The 21,578-nt window shown below is 46.9% G+C and overlaps 1 protein-coding gene and 1 long non-coding RNA gene across 3 annotated transcripts; one reads left to right on the forward strand and one right to left on the reverse strand.

Annotated features, from left to right (window-relative positions):
• Nucleotides 1-1,853: 1,853 nt before the first annotated feature.
• Nucleotides 1,854-10,818, reverse strand: LOC150046903 (uncharacterized). 2 transcript variants are annotated; one of them, XR_016539543.1, is made up of 4 exons: nucleotides 10,689-10,818; nucleotides 7,452-7,661; nucleotides 7,042-7,209; nucleotides 1,854-1,999 (listed from the first exon to the last, which is right to left on the reverse strand). It is a non-coding gene; the product is annotated as an uncharacterized LOC150046903 (long non-coding RNA). The 2 variants fall into 2 exon arrangements; XR_016539544.1 differs by lacking the exon at nucleotides 1,854-1,999 and adding an exon at nucleotides 2,998-3,693.
• Nucleotides 10,135-21,416, forward strand: Marveld3 (MARVEL domain containing 3). The gene is made up of 3 exons (XM_090357324.1): nucleotides 10,135-10,676; nucleotides 13,706-13,833; nucleotides 18,713-21,416. The coding sequence occupies exons 1-3, from the start codon at nucleotides 10,339-10,341 to the stop codon at nucleotides 19,321-19,323; spliced, it is 1,077 nt and encodes a 358-aa protein (XP_090213450.1). The 5' UTR covers nucleotides 10,135-10,338; the 3' UTR covers nucleotides 19,324-21,416.
• The last annotated feature ends 162 nt before the right edge of the window (nucleotides 21,417-21,578 follow it).

Consider the following 21,578-nt stretch of genomic DNA (forward strand, 5'->3'; position numbering starts at 1 on the left):
TCTCACAGCATCATGTAGTAGGTGCCTGTTTGGTAAATGAGAAAACTCAAGTACAAAATGTTTGAAGAAATTTGCCTTAGTGGGGGGATAGCCAAAGTGGTAAGAGTGTTTAACTTATAAAATACAAGTTCAAATGCTGAGTTCAAAGCCCCAGCATTAATGAATGAAAAAGTAATAATAAAAAAGATTAAAGACTGTGCTCCTAACAAAAAAAATATTTCATTGAATTAGAATTTAGATCCAGAAAGATTAAATACAATGCTCCAGTTAACCTTGGCTAATTGAAATAGTCAGTTTTCTGGCTGATAAACAGCAAGAGATCCAAAAAAAAAAAAAAAAGACAGAGTCAACTGTTTCCAGTTTGTTGACTGCTGTTGGTGTCTTCTCTATGGACAAAACCTTTGCTGGGTCTGGAGATACAGAGGCCGGAGGCTGGTGGACCCGAGCCTGCCACCCACGAGATTTATAGAGCGATCAGGGTGAGCCAGGAAGAAGATAAAGGGGAGCTTTGATCTGAAACATGGAGGAGTCTCAGTCTTCTAAGTGGATCAACAAAAGAGAAGTGATAGACTTACTGCCCTACAGGCCTCCTTGAAAGATTCACCCTACCCTGCTTTCTCAGGTGCATAAAGATACCAGGCCAGCCAAGGAAGATCCGTGCAGACTGCCTGACTCCAGCACGCTAATCCAGCCAAGCCTGGGTGTAAACATTACATGATGGGCCCAGCCAACAAGCCCCCACCTCTCTTGATCTAGTGGCTTTTGTATTAACTTCTGCCTCCTTGCTCAGACAGCATAAAACCAGCTCCTGTCCCAGCTCAGGCACACAAACCCCAAGCCTATGGGAAGGCTGTATCCCTCACTGCTGCTCTATCTCAATACACAGTCCTCACCTGGAGATCAAGTCGGGCCTGTATCCTTCCTTTCTCTCCTCCATTTTCCTAATACTCCTGCCCTCTAGACCTGAGGCCGGCTGCAGCCATCCCCTCTCCTAACAAAATGGCTCTCAGGCCCCGGTGACCGAGAGCTCAATCCTAGCTCCCCATCCCTGCCAGGGCAAATATTGAGAAATTTCTGGCCCAATGACTTCACTGTTGCACCTTATTGCATGTATTACGGACTAGACCTTATCTCCCCCGCGCCCCCCCAACTTCCTCAGCTCTTAGGAACTTTTGTCTCCTATTCTTTTTGTTTTTTGCCAGTCCTGAGCTTGAGCTCAGTACCTGAGCACTGTCCTTGGGCTTTTTCAGGGCTAGAGCTCTACCATTTGAACCTCAGCACCACGTCCAGCCTTTTTCTATGGATGTGGTACTGAGGAATCAAGCCCTGGTCTTTGTGCATGCTAGGCAAGCACTCTACCACTAGGCCAAATTCCTGGCCATTTTGTCTCCTATTCTTTAAAAAAAAAAAAAAAAGATTATTACTAAATAAAATACCACCTGTGGGTTCGCACACATATATGTACCAATGTCTTCTACCAAAATAATTCGTATATTTGCTGACAAAAGTTTCTGACATTTGCTAGCCTATTGACTGAGTACCACCAAGGTCTTACTTACATATCAATGAGCTCCATTGTGACAAATTATTAACTGTGACGATTATGGTCTTGTAAATATTTGATCAAGGTGCTCTTGGCTTGTGCTTTTGCCAAAGTGCAGACTCTGGAAAAAATGAACCTCTCTGTTTCTTTTCGTATTTGTGCATTCCCAAGGGGCAGGGGCCATATTTGTTTAGCTTGTTTTATACAGAGTTAAAGGTGCCATGCCCGTGGAAGGTTGTTAAACAATATAATCAAGAAGTGTTTGTGAATGTCTGAGAGAATTTAAATACAAGCACATTACACGTCACCCTTTATTTAACATTTTATTTATTCTTTATTTTTAAAAAATTGGCAGTCAGTACCGGGGTTTGAACTCAGGACATTGAACTCAGGGCTTCATGCTTGCTAGACAGGTGCTCTCCCACTGAGCCACACCTTCCACCTACATGTCACAACCTTTTAAAACAAGAAAACAAATATGTGCTCATGTTGCAATATTGATTTATTTCTACCAAATGGCCCAACTAAACGATAGATCTTGTTTTTTAATGACATTATTTTGACTATCTAGTGACTGCTTTGATTTCATCTTCAACTTAAGAATTGATCATTTCTCTACTTGTACTCAATTTATCTATTCAATGAGTTATTGTATGAGCCATTGGTTCTCCAGAGGAACCAAGAGAAGACATGAAATCTACACACATATACAGATGGAGACATTTCATTATAAGGAATTGAATCACATGATCACAGAAAGCAACAAGTCCCAAAATCTTTAGAAAGGAAACTGAAGACTGGGGATCGGTGGCAGTTCAAGTTGCCACAACAAAAGCTGGTTTCAGACTGAGTTCAAAAGGAGAAGAAAACAAAGTCCCTAACGTCCCATCTCAAATCGGTTAGGTAAGAGAAGTTACCAGCCAAAGGTGAGTCTTTTTGTTCTAGTTATGCCTTCCACTGATTGGTTGAGATATAGCCACAATGGTGGGGGGGGGAATCATGTGATCATGTGATTCCACTTTAATCTACAGACTGAAATGTTAAAATCCTCATTCAAGAATCACTCTCACAGAAACAATCAGAATAATGTTTATCAAATATCGGGGCACCCATGGTACAAACAAGTTGACAAATAAAATTAATCATTGTGACATCATTTCCTTTTGTTTATTTTTGTGCATACTAGTTCTGGGGCTTAAAGTTGGGGTCTGGTGATGTCCCTGAGCTTACCCCCCACCCCCCGCCCCCCACCCCCCGCCAAAGGCTAGTGTTCTTATCAATATGAGCCACAGACCCGACCCACTTCAGGCTTTTTGGAGTTTTAATTGGAAATCAGAACGTCATGAACTTTTCTGCACAGGTTGGTTTCGAATCACCATCCTCAGATCTCATCCTCCCAATTAACTAGGATTACAGTTATGAGCCACTGGCACCTAGCTTTGTTACTGCTTTTTTTTCTTCTTCTTCTAATCATACTCTGGATATAGGGATTTCCCCTAGCATATTACCCCCCCCCCCAAAACCACACTAGCCTTCTACAGTAGAGAAGCTTCTGTTTTCAGAGCAAGGCCCAGTCTAGTGGAAATATTCAGTCAAGAATGAAGAGCTAAGAGTAGTATCGTGGAGACACTCACAGCTCTAGTTCGTATAATCCTAAGCTACTCAGGAGACTGAGACTTGAGGATTTCGGTTGACAAAATCAGTCCCAGCAGACACATCTAAGAGAAGACGCTATCAACGAAGGCTGTTCCGTTACACGTGCTTGCCCCCCGCTGCACGTAGTCATCCTTCTTGCTGCTTCTCCACGGTCTTGTGCAGCTGGTGAGGAGCAGGAGGCTTCCACAGCTGGCCCCAGTGCATCTGAACTTTCTAGCCACCAGAATCATGAGCCAAATAAACTGTCCTATACATCAGCCTGGGTCAGGTATTCTGGTATAACAATGCAGACCAGCCTAAGATGAAGCTTCAGAAAGGACTGCGGTGTAGAAAGACGCAGCATAGAAGAATCAGGGCCCCTGGGTTTCCATCGCTGGGACAATCTTCCTCACTGGGAACCTTCTCAGCTTTTTTAAGGTTGCATCACCCAATTCATGTTGCTTGTTTATTTGATGTGACACTGGCTACCTCCTCCAGTAGCCTAGAGGAATTGACTGACAGAGATTTGCTTTTAAAAATTAAGTTGGGGGCCGGGAGTTTAGCCTAGTGGTAGAGTGCTTGACTAGCATGCACAAAGACCTAGGTTCAATTCCTTGGTATCACATACATAGAAAAATACACCGGAAGTGGTGCTGAGGGTCGAGTGGTAGAGCTCTAATCTAGCCTTGAGAAAGTCTAAGGACAGTGCTCAGGCCCTGAGCTCAAGCCCACAACTGGCAAAAAAAAAAAAAAAAAAAAAAATTAAGTTGGTTGGGGGGGGAATGGGGCCAAAAACATGAGAAGGGACATCAATGTGTGAGAAGTAATGTACCTTCTATCTGGTGAATATAACTGTAACCCCTCTATACATTAAAAAATATTAAGTTGAAGCTGGGTGTAGTGGCTCATATCTGTAATCCAAGCTACTCAGGAGGCTGAGATCTGAGGATCGAGGTTCAAAGCTAGCCCAGGCACAAAAGGACCTTATCTCCAATTAGACTCTAGAAAATGGGAAATAGGGCTTGGCTCAAAGGTAGGGTGGTAGCCTTGAGCTGAAGAGCTCAGGGACAGTGCCCAGGCTGAGTTCAACGACCCCAAACACACAAAAACAATTAAGTTGGTTATGCAAAAACTTTATCATATTAAAAGGCTGCCCTCTTTGACAAAGATGTGGGCAAGAGCAGATGGTAACTTGGTACCAGAAGAAACAGAAGACATGAGGACCACACAAAAAAAACTATTTTTAGGAATAAATATTCCTAATTTGTTTATTTATTTAGCCGATCCTAGGGCTTGAACTCAGGGCCTGAGCACTGTCCCTGAACTTTTTCACTCAAGTCTAGTACTCCTTCACTTGAGCCACAAGCTCTACTTCCAGCTTTCTTGTGGTTAACTGGTAAATGTCTCACAGACATTCCTACATTCCTACCAAGGCTGGCTTTGAACTGAAATCCTCAGATCTCAGCCTCCTGAGTAACTAGGATTCTAGACTTGAGCTACCAGTGCCTCACTAAATTTTTATTTTTATTATCATCTTGAGCTACCTTGCAGCCCTTTTATGACCAACGTTACTAAGGGAAATGTTAATGGCAGCAGATTTCTGAGTGATTTCTTTTTTGGTCAGTTGTGGGGGTTGAACTCTGGGCCTAGGCACGGTCCCTGAGCTCTGCAGCTCAAGGCTAGTGCTCTTCCACTCTTAGCCACTTCCAGTTTTCAGTGGTTAATTAGAGATCAGACTCTTTTAATATGTCTACTGATATTTAGCTAGAGATAGGGCTCAAATGGCAGCACACCTGCTAAGAAAGAGTGAGGCCCTAAAACAATGGAACTACTGATGATCCCAAGTGTTAATAGGAGTTTTTAGAGAGGAATAAGTTTCCCGCTCTGTTCAGTGCACATTTATTAAGTACTTAGCACATTCCAGACAGAAATGAAAAACAGAACTTACACTGGCTTTCAGGGTGGGGAGAGTGCAATAATGTTATTGGAAATAGATTTATTTACTTCTGTACCTGTGGATCTAAGTTAACTTTGAGTACATTTTTAATAGAAAATCTGGAGATGGAGATCGCAACAGGCTGTTGGCAGAGTGTGGGGAGTGGGGGTGAAGGAACCTGGACCCCAAAGAAGGAAAACATGAGCCTCTCGGTAGAGAGGTTCAAAGGTGCTAAGCAGATCACATCTTGTGTCTAGATTCAGCCAGAAACTGGCTCTTGGAGTCAGAATTCTAACATGCCATGAGCCAAGTATGACTTTTTGGTGTGTTTAATCACCTCACCCGGGACATTTTGTAACCTAATTTGGGAATTACCAATAGCAGGGCACTTCTGGTCAAGGTAGGGCTGAGAACAGGACAAGGCACACCGTTGATGTCAGCGTGGAGAAAGCCACACCGGCCACAGAAATCAACTCCCTGCAGACCCATGATTTTCTTTTCAAGGAGGCTTGCCGGATATTTACTGAGATGGAAACTGTTTAGGGCTGCTAGAGGTGGGTTACTCCTGAACAGAAGGCTAAGAGAACTGCTGATTTCTCCCAGACTTCATTGCCCAGCACAATAATAGAAAATACAATGTGGTTTACAAAGCCCTGGGAAGTGCACAAAGTCCCAGAAAGGCCAGGAACACAAATAATTACACAGGACTTGAATTTGTTATCAGCATCATCATCTTGCAGTCTCCCAAAGTTCCCTTTGGAAAAAACAAAATGACAACACACACACACACACACACACACACACACGCACGCACACACATGCACACACTACTTATTCACTGGTCCAATATTCACAATGCCTGGGGCAGGGAGCATGGCCTAGTGGTAGAGTGCTTGCCTAGCATGCATGAAGCTCTGGGTTCGATTCCTTGGTACCACATACACAGAAAAAGCCAGAAGTGGTGCTGTGGCTCACGTAGTAGAGCTCTAGCCTTGAGAAAGCGCAGGGACAGTGCCCAGGCCCTGAGTTCAAACCCCAGGACTGAAAAAAAAATGCTAGAAAAGAATCACAATCCTGAAGAATTTCTTTCAAGGAATTATTTGGAACTGTCAGGGTTTGGGGGGGGGGCTGGAAGGAGAAAGAAGACTATGTCCTATAGAAGTTAAAACCACAAGCTTCGTGCTGGTGGCTCACACCTGTAATCCTAGCTACTCAGGAGGCTGAGATCATAGTTCAAAGCCAGCCTAGGCAAAAAAGTCCATGAGACTCTTATCTCTAATTAACCACCCGAAAACTGGAAGTAGTACTGTGGCACAAGTGGTTGAGCACTAGCTCTGAGCTGAAGAGCTCAGGAACAGTGCCCAAACCCTAGAGTTCAAGCTTCACAACTGACCTTCCCCCCCCCCAAAAAAGGGTGAGGGGGCAGGAGTTTGACCCGTGGTAGAGTGCTTGCCTAACATGTACCACATACATAGAAAAAAGCCAGAAGTGGTGCTGAGGCTCAAGTGGTAGAGCTCTAGCTTTGAGAAAGTTTAAGGACAGTGCTCAGGCCCTGAGCTCAAGCCCAGGACTGCCAAAAAAAAAAAAAACACATGGAATTGAATATTAAGCAAAAGCAGGTCGTGAATATAGTACCTGCCCCTGAAGTCTACAATGTGAAGGACATGGTAGTGTTTGCCTGTAGTCTTAGTACTGGGGAAACAGAAGCAGGAAGACTGCAAGATTAAGGCCAGGCTAAACTCTAAGTAAGATCCTATCCCAACAATATTCAGAACAACTCTTTCCCACTTAGCAAATCTTCTCTGAAAACCCCTTACAGATACACTCAGAGCTCTGCTTTACTGATTTCCTAGATGCAACTAAATCATTGTGCTAAAGATTTTTCCTATACCACAGGGGAAATTGTGTGCACTTGGAGATCACATACCCGCAGTCTGAAGCCCTTGACCTTCTAGTCTTGCCATTAGTCCTCAACCATTTCTTCCTCCAAAGCTGCTTTGGGTTGCTTCAGCCTCCAGATACTGTCTATACCCCACTTGCTTCTTTTTTCTTCTCAGGATTAGACAGTATTTCCTTATCTGCCTCTGTCAAGAGACTGCCAGGTTTCTCAGTGCAGGCCTATTGTATTCACTTTACTCACATTCTATTCCTTTCATTCTATCCTTCCGGCTCAATAAGCAAAAACAACAAAAACAATAGCTGCTGTATCTATAGTATCGCTATGTGCTAGCCACAGACCTGAGTCTTTCCCAGACATTTACTTATTAGTACAATTTTCCCTATTTAGCAAGTGAGGACACAGGGGTACAGAAAGTTTGCAGAGCTTCCCACACTCACCTGTTTACTGTGTGAAGTGCAGAAAAATCCAGGTGTTCAAGCACATCTGTCAGGAGAGGACTGCATCTGAGGGAGGCGGGAGATGTCCAAGCAGCACACCTCTTACCTTCCTGAGCCTCTGCTGCCCCCTGCTGGCTTCCATTCCCTTCTCCAGACCCTGTGTGGGAATCATTCCAGTCCAATGCTGCCACCAGAAATGGAGTCTGGTGACTGGCAAGCAGCACACAGAAAGAACAGAGGCAGAAGATCACAAAGCTACCCCTTGATCTCCAACTTGAACTTCTGTCTCCCTCTAGGGAATTCCTGAATAAAGACACTCAGAGACATATTGAAAATAAAGATTCCACCCCCAAGAGCAGTAGAATATAACACAAACTAACTCTAGGGTATTTATTTTTTTTTTTGCTTGTGGAGCTTGAACTCAGGGCCTGAGCACTGTCCTTGGACTTTTCTCAAGGCTAGAGCTCTACCACTTCCAGCTTTTTTCTATGTATGGGGTGCTGAGGAATCAAACCCAGGTCTTTGTGCATGCTAGGCAAGCACTCTACCACTAGGCCAATCTCCCGGCCCCTCAGGGTATTTTTTTTAAAAACCAGGGCTCAAACTCAGAACCTGATGCTTTTGTTCATTGGGTGGTGCTCTTCCAACTGAGCCGCGCCTCCAACCCCAGAAGCGTTTGTGTTTTTAATGGACCAATTAAGTATTTGGATTTTTTTCTTATATGAATCTTCCTTTAGAACAGAAAAGTTAAGGCTAACTTATTGTTGTGGCTTGGATATGGTTCTTGTGCTGGAAGCTTGGTCCCCAACACACCTTTATGCTACACGATCTAAAAGATCCTTATCATCTTCTCTAGTACCCAAAATAAATCTTTTTAAATTAAGGTTTATTTGCCCTTATTCATTGAGCACCTGCTACATACCATGAAGAACAGCCATGACATTGCCTGTAGAAGCTGACTGTCTAGAAAGAGGGATAGGCACTATGGAAATACGTGTCTTAGGTTTGAGACACATGTAATTTGCCAGCTGAGATTGCTTCTACTAAGTAACAAATGACCCCCATGCTTAGAGGCTAAGACATTTCTGAAGCTCTGGGATTCTGTGGGCCAGGAACATGGAAAGAGCATAAGGTGAGGAGGTTGGCTCTGAATCACGACAAGTAGAGTCTCAGCAAAGACTCAGAGCCTGGGGTGAGATCTCACACAGACACACCACGCTCTGTCCCCAGCAGAGCCTAGAATGAGATCACACACACACACACACACACACACACACACACACACACACACCCTCTGCCCCCTGCAGAGCCTAGGGTGAAATCACTCACACACACACACACACACACACACACACACACACACACACACACTGCCCCCTGCAGAGCCTAGGGTGAGATCATACACACACACACACACACACACACACTGCCCCCTGCAGAGCCTAGGGTGACATCACACACACACTGCCCCCTGCAGAGCCTAGGGTGACATCACACACACACGCACACACACACACACACACACTGCCCCTGCAGAGCCTAGGGTGAGATCACTCACACTCACACACACACACACTGCCCCCTGCAGAGCCTAGGGTGAGATCACTCACACACATTCACACACACACACTCCCCCCTGCAGAGCCTAGGGTGAGATCACACACACACACACACACACACTGCCCCCTGCAGAGCCTAGGGTGAGATCACACACACACACACTCACACACACACACTGCCCCCTGCAGAGCCTAGGGTGAGATCACTCACACACACACACACACACACACACACACTGCCCCCTGCAGAGCCTAGGGTGAGATCACACTCACACACACACACACACACTGCCCCCTGCAGAGCCTAGGGTGAGATCACTCACACACACACACACACACACACACTGCCCCCTGCAGAGCCTAGGGTGAGATCACACACACACACACTCACACACACACACACTGCCCCCTGCAGAGCCTAGGGTGAGATCACTCACACACATTCACACACACACACTGCCCCCTGCAGAGCCTAGGGTGACATCACACACACACACACACACACACACTGCCCCCTGCAGAGCCTAGGGTGAGATCACACACACACACACTCACACACACACACTGCCCCCTGCAGAGCCTAGGGTGAGATCACTCACACACACACACACACACTGCCCCCTGCAGAGCCTAGGGTGAGATCACACACACACACACTCACACACACACACTGCCCCCTGCAGAGCCTAGGGTGAGATCACACTCACACACACACACACACACTGCCCCCTGCAGAGCCTAGGGTGAGATCACTCACACACACACACACACACTACCCCCTGCAGAGCCTAGGGTGAGATCACACACACACACACTCACACACACACACTGCCCCCTGCAGAGCCTAGGGTGAGATCACACTCACACACACACACACACACTGCCCCCTGCAGAGCCTAGGGTGAGATCACTCACACACACACACACACACTGCCCCCTGCAGAGCCTAGGGTGAGATCACACACACACACACTCACACACACACACTGCCCCCTGCAGAGCCTAGGGTGAGATCACACACACACTCACACTCACACACTGCCCCCTGCAGAGCCTAGGGTGAGATCACTCACACACATTCACACATTCACACACTCACACACACATTCACACACACACTCACACACACACACACCCTCTGCCTCGCCCAGGGCGCCCCCTGCCGGCCCCCCGTGCCCAGGTGCGCCTCTCCGGCCGGCCGCGGAGCTAGTGCGCATGCGTGCAGGTGAGTGCCCGCCAGCCCCGCCCACCTGGGCTTGGCTGTCCACCCGGGAAACTTGCGGCTGTGACCCTCGGGTGGCTCCGGGGCGGGTCGCACGGAACCGAGCATGGAAGATACGTCGGGGATTCGCGAGCCCCGGTCCCGGCCTCGGGAACGCGACCCGGACCGTCGTCCCCGCGCGGACCGAGACCGAGACCACCACCTCGAGCGGCCACGGGACAGGCCACGGGACAGACCCGGGGACCGCGACAGAGGGCGGAACCGAGATCCCCGCCGGGACCGCGACCCCCGCCGGGACCGGGACCCCCGCCGGGAGCGACCCCGGGACGCGGGCCCGCGCGCGGGTGAGCCAGGCGCCTGGGGCACGGCCCGCCCCAGCCGGACGCGGGAGCTCCGAGGACCTCCCTGGCCCGAGCCCTGGGGGACCCCGCAGCCGCCGGAAAGGTGAGGGCGCACCTGCTGGGGCCGAGGCGGGAGCGGGGGCAGAAACGCCATCCCTCCCTTCCGTGCTCTCCGAGGTGACCTGCGAGAGGAAAAAGAAACTTTCAAGGATCCCGGCCTCTGTGGCCCTGCCCTGCGGAACAAAGCCGAGATGGCCGGGCCGGGGGACCAGAACCGGAACCCGAGCGAGGCGGGGCCGGCCCGGGTGGGCGGGGCCATCCTGGACGGGCGTGGCCAGGCCAGGTGGGAGGGGCCAGGCCGGTGGGCGGGGCCAGCCCGGGCCCCGCCCCCGACGCTGCACCTGCAGCTCCTCCTCCCCGCGTTCCGAGGGCGGGGCCGCCCACCTGCCATCCCTGGGCGCAGGTGTCCGCCGGGCTTAACGCGTTTCAACTTGCAGGGCGGTGTGCCCGTAAAAACAGCGGGGGAAGCCCGGCTGCCGGTGGCTCCCGCCTGGCACCCTAACTACCCAGGAGGCTGAGATCTGAGCATGGAGGCACGAAGCCAGTCGGGGAAGGAATGTACCTGAGATTCTTACCTCCAATTAACCACCGAAACACACCACACACACACACAGCCGCCTCCAAAACAAACCAGAAAAGCAAGTGGAGCTGCGGCTCAAGTGATAGAGCCTTGAGAAAAGAAAAGAAAAATCTAAGTTCAAACACCAGCGCCAGCACAGCGGAGAGAAGCCACACATTTAACCAAAGAACTGACTCTAAACCCCCCATGGCAGGGAGAGCTTGCTTTTCATCTAATTATTCAGGTAGTGCCAGAGCGGGAGCTTCTGTTTGCTTTAGATATCTTTCAAATGGGGTCTCACAAGTGTGCCTGAACTCCATCTTCCTATTGAGGCCAAGGTTTTATTTGTTGACATGGGAGTCGCAACATGGGGGGAGGACAGAAGTGGCCTCAAACTGGTTCTCCTGAGCCCATGGAACGTTTCTTACACATGCAGACCCTTTCAGATCCTCTGATTGTTGGGGTGGCCTACACTCATGAAGAAACGTTCCCATCCTTGTCTGGTAGAACTCCAGGAACTCCCAGGAGCTCCTGTGAGGAGAAAACTCTGTGAACTAGGAACATGCAAGGATAGAAGGGAAGACAAAGGGTGACCTACCTGGTCCCTCCGCCCCTGGGGAGCTAACATTCCATCCAGTCCTGCCTACCTAGTGTCAGATTATGCATAAGTGGCACTTGACGATTGAATAGAGGGATACTACCCCTGCCCTCCCTAACAAGGAGACAAATCATTGGGCAGGACTCTTGAGGGGGGTGGGGGAGAAGGGAACTTTGCTTGAACTCAGGGCCTGGGAGCTGTCCCTGACTTTTGTTGTTGTTGTTATTGTTTTGTTTTTCCTTACAGCTCTACTTCTGGATTTTTGATGATTTGTTGGAGATAAGAGTCTCACAGACTTTCTGGCCCAGGATGGCTTTGAACCATGATCCTCAGATTCTAGACTCCTGAGTAGCTAAGCCTGGCTCATGACTACTTTTTCCTCTCCTGTAGAGTTTGGAGACTGAGTCCAACCTCTTCACTATGTCTACACAGTGGGAAAGCTACTATCCAGTGTTTATATTACTTTATCTAAAATCAACTCATGAGAAAGGTTGGGCCCAGATACTGTTCCCCTGACTAAAGCCACATAGCACAGCAATCTCTCAAGTAGGAAAAGCAAGAGCTGCATTTGTACATTTCCTTATAAACCTGTTTCCTATTGAATGGACAGGATGCAGAAGTGAGTCTGCAGAGATCTACTCTTTCACAGTCCACTGTCTGAGACAGGAGAATGACAGGAAACCAGCCACTCTCAGCTCAGCATAAAATGGGCCTGATTTGGACAGAATCGGACTCCTGTCCAAACTTGGGCAGGTTCCCATAGGAGATGACCTAAAATGATTTCTGGGGAAGGAAGAAAGAGGCAACACAGGAGAGGGACAATCACAGGTGCTTGGTTTTGTTCTGTTTTTGTTTTGGCAATATTGGGGGTTTGAACTCAGGTCCTGAAACTTGCTAGGCAAGCCCTTTTCCACTTGAGCCACACCTTTCTTAGCTTAAATTTCAGAGTCCTTGGCTTTTTGCCTGAAAATGGCTTTAAAATCAGCCTTCTGCCTCTTGCATACCTGAACTCAGAGGAAGGTGCCACCATGCCTAGGTTTTTTGTTGTTGTTGTTGTTTCTTGGTGGTTTTTTCCCCCCTCTTGTAACGGGGTTTGAATTGAGGGACACTTGATTTTCCTTGTTTGTTCAATTGGCATTCTACCACTTGAGCCAATCCTCCAGCCTTTTGCTGGTTATTTTGGACTTTTCCATCCAGGATGGAGTCAAACTGTGAGCCTCCCAATCTCAGCCATCTGAGTAGCTGGGATTCCAGTCCTGTGCCATTCCAGAGACTTGAGAGGGCGGATCACCTTTTAGGGGTTAGAGCAGCACTGTGGCTATGTCTCTGTGAGGCTGTGACTCCCCTGCAGTGCTGAAAGTGGGAACAATTTCAAACCTAAGAGAAACATGATGACTTCTATGTTCTAGAATGATTCCTGGAGCTCAGCGAGTAGAAGGCAATTTCCAGTTGAATCTTGGACTGAGCTATAAAACGGGGGAGGAGAGGATGGAAAGTGTCAGGGTGGGTCAAGGAAGAGATGAGATGATCTTAAAGGTTATCTATTGGGGCTCCCCTCTACCTGGAGAATGATTGCTCCCAGGGCACATTGCAAAGGAGAACAGGACAGAATGATCACCAAACAACAGCACTACAGTCTTGTGAATACAAGCTGGCTTTGTGCTGAACTAAGGACTCACAAGTTCCCAAAGAAGGTGTCTTAACACTACCTGATTGGACAGCAGGCAGAGAGCAACCTGACATGGAAGTCACATGGTTCTTTAGCAGAGATGAGCCATAGGTTTGATCTCCTATAGGACTGCTAAACCAGAAAATTTCCTGGAACCTAAAATCCTGTGCCCCTCTGTTCTATAAACTCTGTAGTCCTAAGCTTTGAGGCACATCCCTAATGGCCATGTGTGTTTTTTGGTCACAGTGAACCCAGGTCAGGGAGATATGTGTCCTCGTATCCCAGGCCCGGACGAGAAGAAGTGGAATATTACCAGTCAGAAGCTGAAGGGCTCCTGGATTGCCACAAATGCAGATATCTGTGCACTGGGAGAGGTGAGCCTTTGTGGAATGGGTTTGGCCATTTATTGTTACTGGTGGTTTGGGAAAGAAAAGGTAAATAGAGCTGAGTGGATGCAGCAAAAATTCACTAGACTTCCTTTTGGGGATTCCTTCTCTTTGGGGATTCCTAGCATTTTTTCTTCCTTATCTGCATGATATTCTTGCTTCCAAAAAAATAAGAAGTTTGTCATCTGGCAGTTGTGGCTCATGCCTAGAATCCTAATCAGGAGGCTTAAATCTGAAGAGCATGGGTTCAAGGCCAGCCTAGGCAGGAAAGTCTGAGAGACGCTTTAATTAACCACCAAAAAGCCAGAAGTGGAGCTGTGGCTCAAGTGGCAGAGCAATATTGAACAAAGAGGTTTAGGGACAGCTCTCCAGGCCTGAGTTCAAGCTCCAGTGCCAGAAAAACAAAACAAAACAAACAAAAAAAAGTTCTGAATGTGCTGTCTGGTTTCCAGTATTTCTCAAACAAGTCAAGAGCCGAGAACATTGAACCATATGTGCAGCTCCGACTCCACGAAACTTATTGGGCTTCAGAGGGTGAACTGGCTGTGAACTGCCAGTGACTGGCAGAGGCACTGCTGGGAAAGTAGGGTGAGTTGGAAGAGATGGGAAAGCACCTGAGCTGGGCAGCCTGGTGGCAGCTGAAGCCACATTGACAGGAGCAAATGGTCTCCTTGGAAACCTATGCCCAAACACGTGATCAATGACTTTTGAACTTCATTGATGGAGATGCACAGTGAGAAACAGACTTTACATTAAGACCAAATTCACACATTCAAACCACCATCAAACCACCACATACCCTAGTATAAACCAAGTGTGCTCTATCTAAAATAAGCACGCAAACAAACCCATCCCAATGCAGATCTGGACACCCCTTGCATAATATCACGTGTCAGCTGTACACATGGTTCCCAGAGTTCTCATCTTTGCACTGGGCCTGACCTTGCCAACAATGAAGAAAATCTGGTTCATCAAGGTGAGCCTGTGTCACCTGTGGCTTGTGAGAAATCTTCCTGGGCTGAGTTTGACAATGGAAAAACATCCTAGCCTACAGGGGAGAAAATTCAGCGTCCCTCATGAAAATGTGATCTAGGATGGTGACAATTACACCTGTTCAATTACACCTGCTCAATCCTGTTCAATTACAGGATTAAGAGGAACTCGAATGCCAGGGCTCCAGGCAATCCTGACAGACAGGCAATCTGTACAGTTATCCTACTGTACATATAATTGTTAGTGGATACAAATTCCTTGCTTTAATGCTTTCACCAACTCCTAAGGCTCAGAGAGGTACAGAAAGTTACCCAAAGATACACAGGTGCATTGAAGAGCCTGACTCCAAATAAGGCCTCAAACATTTCCTTGCTTCACTTCTCTTGGTGGTAGAAGTTCCTGAGCTTTTCTTTTAGAGATATGTTCATTTGTTTGTTTTTCTTCTCTGCTTTACTAAGAGGAAAGGGAAGGGCTTGGGCATCTGGCCAGAATACACATGGATTGAGCCTTGATTGCCTCTGGCTATTTGGCTTTGAACCTGGAGGTTGGGGTTTCTAAGTCAAGGCAGTGAAAAGATGGTTCCACCTCTGAGAATAATCAGTGGCTTATAAAAAAACTCTGGATGTGCCAATACCCATGTGAAGACACAATAGTATGCCATTGTGCCCCAGGAACTTGTCTCACACAGGAAATTCATGCCCGGATAAAGGTCACTTGGAGATTGCTAAGACATGCCTTAGACTGGATCATAGTGACTTCTTTTCCTTGTCAGTGAAATCACAACCTGCCCCAGCAAACCTGCAAAATGGGGAGGGGAGGAAGCTTTTGGGGAACCCCCTGAAATCTGAGCTGTGATCCCCCTCACAAAGTTCAGTAAGATGAGACCATCAGAAAGAGACAGGCATCCAGTTTGCTTTTACTAGGCAGGAATTTTTAGATAGTAAGATCTTGAGGGATTGAGAGTAAAAATCAGATCAGGCCACCAAGGAAGGCTGTGTGGGCCTAGGTTCCGCTCACTTACAGCTTGCAGGGAGAGCAGGGAAGCCCCCTGCGAGGCAGGTGCACTTCTCCGCTCCTCATTTGTATTGGGAGAAGCTTCTCTTCCTCTTCTTTTTCTTTCCTGCTCATCTTAGATCCATGGTATTCAGGTCATGGTACTTTGCCTTCAACTCTTAGCCATAATTGAAAGTATCTTTAAAAGTTTAACTCTCAGCCTGTTGAGCACAGGCCAAGCTACCTGGGAAATGCAGACCCAAGGGAGTCCACGAGTTCAAGATCAGCCTAGGCAATATAGGGTGTCTCTGTCTCAGAATAAGCGTTTAAATTTCTCCCATGATATTCGATTTCTGTGGTTGGTGAGTGTTGTTTGCTTGCTTAGAACCTTGAGGTTGTAGGCGGGGAGGGCATCTATAGTTCCTCTTTCACAAGGACAGCTTCTTCCCTAGTAGGAAGCTGAAGCTTCCAGTTGTTGCTGGCATTGTCTGTCACTTTCTTGTTGCTGTAATGAATGCTGGAGCAAAACAACTTAAGGGAAGAGAGATTTGTTTTGGTTTATTATTTCAGACCCATCTTGATGGGGCTGGCTGCCTCATGGTGGCCAGGAAGCAGTAAGGAAGCGTGCTACAGTTGCTTCTTGTTAGGGAAGCTCAAGCAGACCAAAGGGAAAAAAAGAGGAGAGAGACCTCAACATATGAATCAGGGTTTGATCATCACTAAAGAGGGGTACCAAGTAGCTCCAAAAAGAGTGGGAGACATAAGGGGCAAGGGGCATGGTGGTCTGGGAGCTTAAATACAGTGGAATTGCTGGCAGCTCACTCCTGTTATTCTAGCTACACACAGATGCACCCGGAATTGTCCTTTACTAAACTCCTGGGCAGTTCTCAGTCCAATCAACCTGATAATCAAAATCAACCATCACACCATTTTAACCAAGAGGGGAAAAACTGTGGTCCTAGTTCCAGAGGCAATTTGCCTGAAATTCCCTAAAAAGGTTCTTGTGGAAAGTTGTGTGTGGCCTTTTCTAATTTATATTCCCATTTAAAGTATTTCCATCTAAAGTACCATTACTTTTCATGAACTAAACAAATAAAGTCTGGCACCAGTGATTCATGCCACTTAGCTACTCAGGAGGCTGAGACTGAGGACAGTGATTCATGAGACTCTTATCTCCAATTAACCACCAGAAAACGGAAGACACTGTGGCTCAAAGTGGTAGAGTGTCAGCCTTGAGTGAAAAAGCTCAGGGGACCAGGGGTGTAGCCTACTGGTAGAGTGCTTGCCTAGTATGCACGAAGCCCTGGGTTCAGTTCCTCGGTACCACATACATAGAAAAAACCATTAGTGCTGCTGTGGCTCATGTGATAGAGCTCTTGAGCAAAAAGTGTCCAAGGACAGTGCCCAGGTCCTGAATTCAAGCCCCAGAACTGTCTAAAAAACAACAACTCCAGGATGGCTCCCAGACCCTGAGTTTAAACCCCACAAGCAAACAAAAAAAACAAACAAAAACCCCACAAAAACAAGTATAAATTTTATAATTAAGGAAAACAATGATGCTGTTTGCATCTGGGGTTCCAGTGACAGTGTCGACTAGTGGAGAGAAAACATAATTTCTGCTAGGAAAGTAGTCACAGCTCAGTACACAGCCCAGTGGGAAGGGGTGGAATGTCTGGTTATCCAGCAGTCAAGGAGAGGCCATAGGCTGATCTGAGTCAGCTGACCCCTCAGGTTCAGTGTCTTAGTTCAGAAGTATCAGCTTTCAATTTTACTGAGCAAAAGAAGCCAGACACAGAGGATATCACAGTCTGGTTCCATTTACAGAACATTCTAGAAAAGGTATTATCTTGGTCTAGATAAACTCTTAAGGAAAACTGAAAAAAATAATGTGGAACTTTAAAACTTACTTATTGAGTTAAAGTCGAAGAACCATAAGATAATCTTTTTCAATTTAGTAAGCATTTTGAGTTCAATTAATTTTATCTTTTCTATTTTTTTTCTTTCTTTCGTTCTTTTTTTTTTTTTTTTTTTTGTGGGTCATGGGGCTTGAACTTGGTCTGGGTGCTGTCCCTGAGCTCTTTGGCTCAAGGGTAGGGCTACTGCCCTAACTTTGAGCCACTTCCCATTCTATAGAGGTTAATTGGAGATAAGAGTCTCAGGTCCTTTTGTGCCTCGTCTGGCTTTGAAACTTGATCCTCACATCTCAGTCTCCTGAGTAGCTAGGATTACAGGAGTGAGCCACTGTGCCCGGCTTTCTTTCCTATTTCTAATGCGTGCAAGCCATGATCCTTGTGTGTGTGTGTGTGTGTGTGTGTGTGTGTGTGTGTGATGCTGGGGATGGAATCTGGGGCCTGTGAAGGCTCAGCAAGCACTCTGCCACTGAGCCACACCTTGCATCATAGTCAATATTTGCATGTAGAATTTCTATACTTTTAAAATATCCTATCTTAAAGGCTATAATTTTCTTCAAGTTTGGGAAAAAATTGCCTCTTAATCAAAATTTCCATAAAACATATACAAAGAGGATATCACTTTCTTTTTATTCTCTTGGTGGAAGGTTGGGGGGGCATGGAATGTTCTCGCTCTCGCTTCCATGCAGAGCAGCTTTCTTCCTAATCCACTCGGCTTCTCCTACCATTGTTCTGACCTCAATCCAGGCAGGCTGCTTTGCTCTTTTGAGAGTATCTCTTTCCAGCCCAAAGAATCCCTGACACCATTTCAGATGATCCCCTACTCCCACCTAATCCTGACTGTACAGCTTTAGCCGTCCAGCTGTGGGGGAGGAACGGAGAGCCAGTGGGCTGAGCTTCCGAAGGGCACAGGCACCGGAGCTGAAAGTAGAACAATGGGTCTCAAATGGTAATGCACACTTTCTTTGCAGCCTGCTGCCAGATGCTGGAGGTTCTGCTGAACTTGCTGATCCTGGCCTGCAGCTCTGTCTCTTACAATTCCACAGGGGGCTACACGGGCATCACCAGCCTGGGGGGCGTTTACTACTACCAGTACGGAGGTGCTTACAGTGGCTTCCATGGTGCTGATGGGGAGAAAGCCCAGCAGTTGGATGTCCAGTTCTACCAGCTCAAGCTCCCCACGATCACAGCATCAATGGCCTACAGCGGAGCCCTCATGGCCTTCTCCTGCCTCCTCATTGTCATGGGTGTCCTGCGGGTCCCTTGGCACTGTCCCCTGTGGTTGGTGATCGAGGCTTTGATGGATGTGCTCATTGCTGGGGCGTATATCCCGGCCTTGTACTATTTCTTCCATTTTCTCTCTGCTGCCTATGGCTCTCCTGTGTGCAAGGAGAGGGAGGCGCTGTACCAAAGCAAAGGGTACAGTGGCTTCAGCTGTGGTTTCCACGGGGGAGACATAGGAGCAGGGCTTTTTGCAGCCCTGGGCATTGTGGTCTTTGGCCTAGGAGCCATCCTGTCAATACGAGGTTACCGAAAAGTCAGGAAGCTGAAAGAGAAGCCTGCAGAAATGCTTGAGTTCTAGGCTTGCTTGTCCAATGCAAGTGATCCAAGTTACTCTTCACCACTGTGTCTCACAAGAATTCTTGGACTGTGGAACTTGCCAGTGCTTCAAAAATACCACCCCAATGGTGGCTTAGCTTCCAGTTACATGGAACATTGTTCTCTGAGGTAACCAGCTTTGACTGCTAGAATCCAGGCAAGGGACTAACCACAGTCATAGATTAAGAAACATCAAGACACTGTGCCTTGGTTCACAGCTGGAATCCCAGTGTATGAAGGGCTGTGGCAGGAGGGTTGTGAGTTTGAAGCCGGCCTGGCCTATGTAATGAGCATGTATAAGATACATCGCTTGCCAAGATAGTAAGATTCTGTCTCAGAAAACAAATTTTAAACATTATAACCAAATCCTCTAGAGCCAGGACACACAGGGAAAGGCATCTATAGTAGCAAAAAGGACTAGTTGGTTAAACAGAGGAGGTTCAACAGAGAAACTTGGGAGGAGATCCCCCTCAGTGTTAGAGAATAGCTGCCAAGACTGGCGATGTCTTTTGCTCTAAACCCAGCCATCTTTGGCAGATTCTCCTCCCTACTGAATATTCCAGTCCTTCTCCCTTCATTCTGCAGCCCTGAGAGAGGGGGTGGGACTTCAGTTGGAGGTAGATGTGGGTTGGGGAAAAAGGAATCATATTAACTCACTTGAGGCAAAGAAGCCATTCTGTAAGCTTCGGACAAAGGCCCCTGAGAACTCAATAAGTGTTTTGTACCTCCCCTAAATGTACCATTGTGTGAAGAATTAAACCCTCCATCTACAATTCAGGAGCCACTCAGAAGCAAAGAATGCAGTCTTTCCCAACAGAAGAATGTTTCTTTTGGCCAGAAAACCTCCATAGATCATTGTACATTGAATTAGGACTCCTGGAACCTTATGACATATTCTTTTTTTAAAATCAGTCCTGGGGCTTGAACTCAGGGCCTGGGCACTGCCCTTGGGTTTTCTCAAAGCTAGCGCTCTACCACTTGAGCTGCAGCACCACTTCTGGCCTTTTCCATGTATGTGGTATCAAGGAAATGAACTCAGGGCTTCATACATACTAGGTAAGCATTCTACTACTAGGCCACACCCCCCTTCCCTTATGGTGTTTTGTTTTGTTTTGTTTTTGTCAGTCATGGAGCTTGGACTCTGGGCCTGGGTCCTTGAGCCACAGCAGCACTTCCAGTTTTCTGGTAGTTAATTGGAGATAAAAGTCTCATGTTCTTTAGTGCCCGGGCTGGCTTTGAATCACAATCCTCAGATCTCAGCCTCCTGAGTAGCTAGGATTACAGGCTTGAGCCACCATTCCTGGCTTGCTTATGGCATATTCTTGATACAAATAGATATGTTTTTCCTTCAAAGAAAAATATTAATTCAGAGATGATAGTGTTCTTTATAATCTGTTTACATTACTCTCTTAAATATAGACAATTTATTGGATTTAGGTAAGTTTGTGTTTAGGAAAGGAAAGATGTGTATATGTGCCTGTATCTGACTAGAAACTTCCATGTAAAAAAGTATCAACAGTTTCCTTCCTGGAGAGATTTGTTTCCCCTCCCCCTCATATTGGGATTTGAACTCAGAGCTTCATGCTTGCTTAGCTTTCCTGCTCACAGTTGGCAATCTACTACTTGAGCTATGCCTCCAACCCAGCTTTGTGCTGATTATTTTGGAAATGAAGTCTAAAGAACCTTTCTGATGGGACTAGGAATATGGCTTAGTGGTAGAGTGTTTGCCTGGCATGCATGAAGCCCTGGATAAACATAATGAGAAAAAGCTGCAAGTGGTGCTATGGCTCAAGTGGTAGAGTGTTAGCCTGAGCAAAAGAAGCTCAGGGATAGTGCCCAGGCCCTGGGACTGGCCAAAGAGAAAAGAAAAGAAGAACCTTTCTGCCTAGGCTAGCCTCAAACCTCTATTCTCCAAATCTCAGCCTCCTGAGTAATTAGGGTTATAGGTATAATCCCGGGTCCCAGTGGCATCCAGCTGAGAAAGTGGTTTTTGATGTCTTTTTTTATGCCTGATCTGACTGTACAAGTATTACTTTTTATATTTTAGAAGAATAAAAAATAAAGAACTTGATTGGCTCTCCTTTGTTGTTTTTGTTTGCAGTCATGGGGCTTGAACTCAGGGCCTGGTCCCTGGGCTCTTTTGCTCAAGGCTACAGCTCTACCACTTTGAGCCACACTCCTACTTCTGGTTTTCCGGTGGTTATTTGGGGATAAGAATATTGCAGACCTTCCTACCCA

This window comes from Megascapheus bottae, chromosome 24 (genome assembly GCF_031878675.1).
Source record: "Megascapheus bottae isolate mThoBot1 chromosome 24, mThoBot2.hap1, whole genome shotgun sequence".
NCBI classification, from domain to species: domain Eukaryota; kingdom Metazoa; phylum Chordata; class Mammalia; order Rodentia; family Geomyidae; genus Megascapheus; species Megascapheus bottae.